At 47.1% G+C, this 6,366-nt stretch overlaps 1 protein-coding gene across 1 annotated transcript; it reads left to right on the forward strand.

The window, feature by feature from the left end:
- Positions 1 to 1,185: 1,185 nt before the first annotated feature.
- IER5 (immediate early response 5) lies at positions 1,186 to 2,160 on the forward strand. The gene has a single exon (XM_006876433.1). It carries the CDS (start codon positions 1,186 to 1,188, stop codon positions 2,158 to 2,160), a length of 975 nt encoding a protein of 324 aa, XP_006876495.1.
- The last annotated feature ends 4,206 nt before the right edge of the window (positions 2,161 to 6,366 follow it).

The following is a 6,366-nucleotide window of genomic DNA, read 5'->3' on the forward strand; positions in this document are numbered from 1 at the left end:
TATAACATATATGTTGATATATATATTTATATTATACACATATATGGTAGTGGTGGTGGTTATGTGCTGTGGAGTCTGTTCGATTCATAGCGACCCTGTACAGGGTTTCCGAGGATGTAAATTTTTACAGAAGCAAAAAGCTTCATCTTTCTCCCGCGGAACAGCTTGTAGTTTCAAACTGCTGACCTTGAGGTTCACAGCCCGATTCGTAACCACTACGTTATAGATATAGATAATATAGATATATAGTTAAGTGCCACTGAGTCAGTGCCGGCTCATAGTGACCCTGTATTGAGTTTCCGAGGCTTTGAGGGAGCAGAAAGTTTAATTTTTCTACCTCTAACGGATGGTGGGCTCGAACTGCTGATATGTGGTACGCCATCCAGTGCTTCTTACAGAACCATAGCGATCCTACCTACCTATCTGCCAAAATTTTTGTACTCATACTATTTGTAAGTGGACTATTAATTACCCAAGTATTGCCATCGTTTCTCTTTTCCGCTAGAATACACCTGGCGCTTACAGATGAGTGTCGCCCGGAAATGAGTTGATCAGGGAAGGAGCAGGGTATTATTGAAGAGCAGAGCCTGTCCGAGACCATACAATGGTCTAAGTTTGAATGGTTTAATTCAGAGTTTTGGTTCCGGCAAGCCAGTAAACATGTCATAATCTTTAAATCCAAATAACCCTAGTAGCAATGAATACGCCTTCTTCTACAACCATCACCTCCGTTCCCAATCCGGACTCGCCCTCGTGGGTCCCAAGCCCGCTGTCGCCCCCTTTAAGAGCCTGCTCCGCGGGACTAACGTTCGAATCGGCCCAGGCGCCCCACCTCACTCTCTGATTGGCCAGAAGCGGAGCACAGGGGCGTGCCTGCTGGGCCCGGAACGGTTGGCGGCTCATCGTGATTGGCTGGAGCTCAAGGCTCGTATAAAAGGCACGGGGCTGCCAGTCTCCTCTCAGTTGGTGACCGGACCTGAAAGCGGGCAGTTGTTTTTAGTGTAGAGGATAGTGGGTCGTCTAGCGCGTCACCGAAGTCGTTTCTCTTCCGAGTCTTCAGATTTTGAGGGTCCACCCACGGGGCGGGCTTGTCTACGCCTCTCTTTCCCTTCCCAGCTTCTGAACTTGCGACCGGGTCTCACCCCTCTCACCTCCGCGCCAGCCCCGGGAAAACGGGGAGGCAGGATGGAGTTCAAGCTGGAGGCTCACCGCATCGTCAGCATCTCCCTGGGCAAGATCTACAACTCACGAGTCCAGCGCGGCGGCATTAAACTGCACAAGAATCTCCTGGTCTCACTGGTGCTGCGCAGTGCCCGCCAGGTGTACCTGAGTGACCCGTGTCCCGGACTCTACCTGGCTGGCCCCGCGGAGAGTTCATTGGCGCCGCCACCGCCGCCGCAGCAGCAGCTCGGGGAGCCAATGGCGAAGTCCTCCGCGGGCTGGGGGGAGCCACCCCCGCTGGCCGCCCGCGCCGCCTGGCAGGAGCCTGAACCGCAGCCGGAGCGCCCCGTGGGCCCAGGCCAGCCGGGGACAGATGACGCGGAGCCGCCAGTCTCCGTGACGGGAACCAGGGACGTTCTTCAGAGCAGAGAGACTGAGGCGGCAGAACCTGCCTGGCGCCGCGTGGAGAGACCGCGAGAGGTGGAGGCCAGAGGACCCGGAGGTCCCGCCGGAGCCTTGGACGTTTCCCCCCAGGGACCACGGGTGGCGCGCTGCCACTGCTTCTGCCCCCCAGGCGGGGAAGACCGGCTGGGCGCGCAGGTCGGGGCCCACCGCGTTGACTGCTGCTGCTCGTCCCAGCCCTCCGATACCAAACCCCCTGCGCCGCCCCTGGTCTGCCCCAGGAAGCGCAGCGCGGCCGGAGTGGGCTGCCCAGCGCCGGGCTCGACCCCGCTGAAGAAGCCCCGCCGGGACTTGGAGGAGCAGCCGGGCGGGGGAGACAACGAGGAGGAGATGGACACCGGGAATGTAGCGAACCTCATTAGCATTTTCGGTTCCAGCTTCTCGGGACTCTTACGGAAAAAAAGCCCCGGAGGCGGCAGGGAGGAAGAAGAGGGTGAAGAGAGCGGGCCGGAAGCCGCCGAGCCTGGGCAGATCTGCTGTGAGAAACCGGTCCTGAGAGACATGAACCCTTGGAGCACAGCCATCGTGGCCTTCTGAGTTCCCCAGGTTCCCGTGAGGGACCGAGGTTGAGCAGCCGGTGTCCTTGAAGTGAGGGCTGGGCGCCCCCCGGACCGCAGGCGCCGGCACTGGGGAGACTGGTTGCTGCTGGGCAGCAGAAACTACCCTTGGGCTTTGGTGGCCCTGCTGTGTGTGCCATGACTCTCTCGGGAGTCTCATCCTGAGACTTGGGCCAAGTTCGAGGGTTTGGGAAAGAGAACGATCGTTAACTTTTGTGTATGTGTTTGTCTGTGTGTATGTAAGTTTGTCTTGTTGAATTAAGATTTATTTTGTCCTCCTTGAATGCTACCCCTTCCCCGGGGTTTAAGAGATTGGGGGCAGACAGGGACTTTCCTCCGACGACAGCAGCAAGAAGGAAGCAGAGAAAAGGTCTGGGGAGTTCCCCATTAGATCTCGGGGGAGGAAGGGACTTTACACACGCCCCTCACTTGAAAGTTAGAACCACGCCAGAGCCTCAGTGGCGTTTCCTCACAGGATTTCCCAAGACTCTAGGGATTTAATCTGGAGCTAGAGACTTGTATTATGTCTCTCCCCACCTTTCTCGCTCACTGAAGAAACGTTTATACCCTGTGTTTACTCTGGAAAGGCGAATACTGACAGCCCTTCTCTTCCTCATAGGGTAAAAGATACTTGATAAACGTTCCAGAAGAGTTCAAGCTTAGAAATGCGGAGTTTATAGAGAAAAGTTATATTTTTAAAAGCTCTAAGTCGAACTACTGCATAGTGCTTTTAAAAAGTGTTTAATGAAACAAAGTTTACAGACAGAAGCCCTAAGTGGAAAGACCTTATGGTTTTGTAGATAGAGTGACTCCAGTCTTTGTTGTATAAAGGTTGGGGGAGCTGATAAGGTTTTTTGTACAGTATTTTCTCCTTCGATGTATTGATTTTTGTATAAAAATGTAACTTTACGTGTCTAACACGTATTAAATATTTTGAAGCAACCTCACTGGCTCCTTATCTGTAATCACCCGTCTCTGTTGGGAAGGAAGCGGGATGAGGGGAACTAAGGTCTCCACCAAAAAATTGAAGGTGTGGTTCTTAATATCAGTCATGCACAGATGGGGGACATTGTTTGCAGACTTCACTGAGTATCAAAAGAGACACATTTTCAAGTTTTCCTTCCATATCAGAGGACTGGTATTAGAATGTCAGTGGCTTGCCTGTGTTGAAACATGCCACTTAGAACTGCCCTTTAAAAGTCTATTGAGGCCAGTTGGATTTTCAACAGTCTAATTGAATGCTATCTGTTTAATATTAAATAACTGTAACATCAACTTTTAAAGCCTTTCTCATCCACAAAGGTAGTTTTCACAAAAAAATTGTTTTAGTCTCCATTAAATTATAAACCATGGATCATCTTTAGCTTTGTTATGGGGGCAGGGAGGGGGATTGTTTAGATAGTAGCTAGCTTAAGGAGTCTAGTATTGACACTAGGAAGCTGATGTGACTGACTTGCCCAACTGGTCAGGTCCACCTCTGCATTCCAGTGGATGTCAGGTTGGAAATTTTAAGTGCTTCTCTCCACTCCCACTCCCCTTTTATACATAGAAAGCAAATGCCTCAGTGAAAGGGAAATGGCTCCTTTCAAACAAGATAAAGTGGGAGGCCAAAGAGGGCTAGGCAAATACCATCTCTCACTTAAAACTTCCTGATTTGCTCCTGTAACCCAAATGGTGATATCACTGTTTGGATCGTGGTAAACAGGTAATGACAACCAAGTCATCAGTTGATTTTACTAAAATTACTGCATTCAAGAAAGCTTTTTGTCTAGGAAATAGTGTTTAATATTTGAAGCATATTGAATATTTCAGAAGCAAGCCAATTAGAGAATTTAAAAGATGGCACTGGTCTATAACAACTTAGAAATAAATAAGAATTTTTAAGAGATCGGAGAAACTGAAGAAATTAGTTCACAGCTTTAAGTAAATGTTATATGGCCTTGGAGCCAAAGGGTGCTTTGACTTGGAAGTTCTGTCATAGCTGAGTTGGCTAGTGTTTTGACAATTTTGTAAATCTATTAGTGGCTCCTCAAGCATAAGGGTTCAAAAAATAACTTCTTATTTTATGTCCACCATAATAAATTCTTAGAATTAAACATTTTCTAGCTAGGCTTTTCTAAAAATTGGCTTTTTTTTTCTTTTTTAGAGATTAGCTACTTAAATTCTGTTATACCCATAAAAGAGCCATTGAATACTGACTAAACTCCCAGGAAACATCAAGGCAAGTGGTCGGGTCCCCTCAGTGCAAACCCCCTTCCAAGACTAAGACTCAATGGAAATACACACTGTGATTGGTGACCACACACCGATAAGGGGAAGTGAGGGAAAAACAGCAATGAAGCGGTGAGCTAAGCCCTACAACATTCAATAGACTTCTGTGAACGTGGGTGAAGACCTGGTTGGCCAGCAGTGTGGCAAGACCTGGGGACTCTTGGGCCCAGAATCAGTGACATAGCCACAGAGGACTAGAGTGGAGAGTGAAGTGCCCAGCTGATAAGAAGAGAGGGCATATGCATAAGAACACCCACACTTGCAGATAATACCCACTTATCCTGGCTTCAGTGACTGGATGATCAGAGCTCAACCAGAAGTAAAAAGAAGAGGAAAAAAAAAAAGTATTCTCAGAATTTGATGAACTTGACCTACACCTATGGAGCAGTAGCTCAAAAGAGGGAACAAGTCCTTACAGCAAGAATCATTCCCATCCCCTCCACACACAGAGTAGACAGGGATGGGCAACTTGGACATTGGCTACCCAAAATGGGGGTGGGGGGCTACAAAGGCAAGAAGTGACTGGCTTACAAGCTTTCAAGAAGGAACCTAGATCCAGAGGGCCTGGAAGAAGGTAGAATCTCCAGTGAGTAGTATTCAATCTGACTAGGCAGGGCTGATGCAATGAAATGCAGAAAGGTCTCTTGTGATACAATAGTGAATAATTGTTATCAGTACTGATCGTGAGGGTCAGAAATGTAAAGGTAGATGTTTTATAGCAAGGAGGGGAGTGATTAACTTTTCAGTCTAGGAGCAGAGGTCCCTAGGACCATCAAGGGAGAAGAGCAGAGAGCGGGACCCTACCCAGAGAAGCAGTGATGCCTGAAATGGAGCCAGAGATGGAGTGATGCAGCAGCTGGAGACTTTAGATCCAGAGAGGGCGAGCGACTGTGTGCTGAAGACCTGGGACGTATGGGGGAAGGATTGCATGGAGGTGATTATAACTATGGCAATGAGATGATATAAGATAGAATGAATGTAAAACTAATGTTCTCCCATGTAAACTATCACATAATTCACAATAAGACATTAAAAATAAAAAAAAAGAATACTGTCTAAACTGCAGAAGGTGTCTAAGTTAAGGCCTTAATTCTGCAAACATTTCCTGTTGCTAGAAAGTAATCATTATGTGCAAACAGGTATCTCAGTGAATTTTTATATTTGAAAATAGGTGATATTTGGTGCATTTGAAAGAATTGGTATATTACTTAGGTGAGACTAGAGTTTCCTGCTGAACCTTAGTTCTCATTAAAAAGAACCATGATACTATGTGTCTGCTTAAATTAGAGATTGTAAATTGGCATATTTGATAGAAGGATATAGCTTTTTAGGGACTTAGAAAAGATTGTATCACTTCAATCTTATTTTAGAAGTAGTACTATGGATTGGCCAAGTGGCAGCATCGATGGACTCAAGACTGGCAACAGTAGTGAGGCTGACCCAGGACTGGGCAGTGTTTCATTTTGCTGTGCATAAGGTGGCTATGGGTTGGTACTGACTCCATGACACCTAACAACAACAACTATAGAGGTCTGAGCCTGGGGCCTGGAGCCAGACTGCCTGTTTGAATCTTATATCACTTAGCTAGAGCCCTAGACAAGGTACTTCTCTCTGTGTCTCAGTTTTCTCAAATGTAAAATTAGGATACCTGCACCTAACTCATGTTGTTGTTAGTGACTCATAGTGACCCTGCACACGGTTTCTGAGGCTGCAAATCTTTACAGAAGCAGAAAGCCTCATCTTTCTCCTGCGGAACTTTGTGAATATTAGTTAATGCATATAAAGCTCTTAGAAAAGTACCTCATACACAGCAAACACTCAATTGTTAATGTAAAAAATTAATGGTGTGTAAATCAGCTCTATTCTGGTTACAGAATTGTCTATATGTGTAAGAATATATGTATAAGAAGGGTGA

The sequence above is a fragment of the Chrysochloris asiatica genome, unplaced genomic scaffold, assembly GCF_000296735.1.
Source record: "Chrysochloris asiatica unplaced genomic scaffold, ChrAsi1.0 scaffold00379, whole genome shotgun sequence".
In the NCBI taxonomy this organism is placed as follows: Eukaryota; Metazoa; Chordata; class Mammalia; order Afrosoricida; family Chrysochloridae; genus Chrysochloris; species Chrysochloris asiatica.

Coding starts and splice junctions, on each gene's coding strand:
- IER5 (XM_006876433.1), top strand. CDS start 1,186: ATGGAGTTCAAGCTGGAGGCTCACCGCATCGTCAGCATCTCCCTGGGC.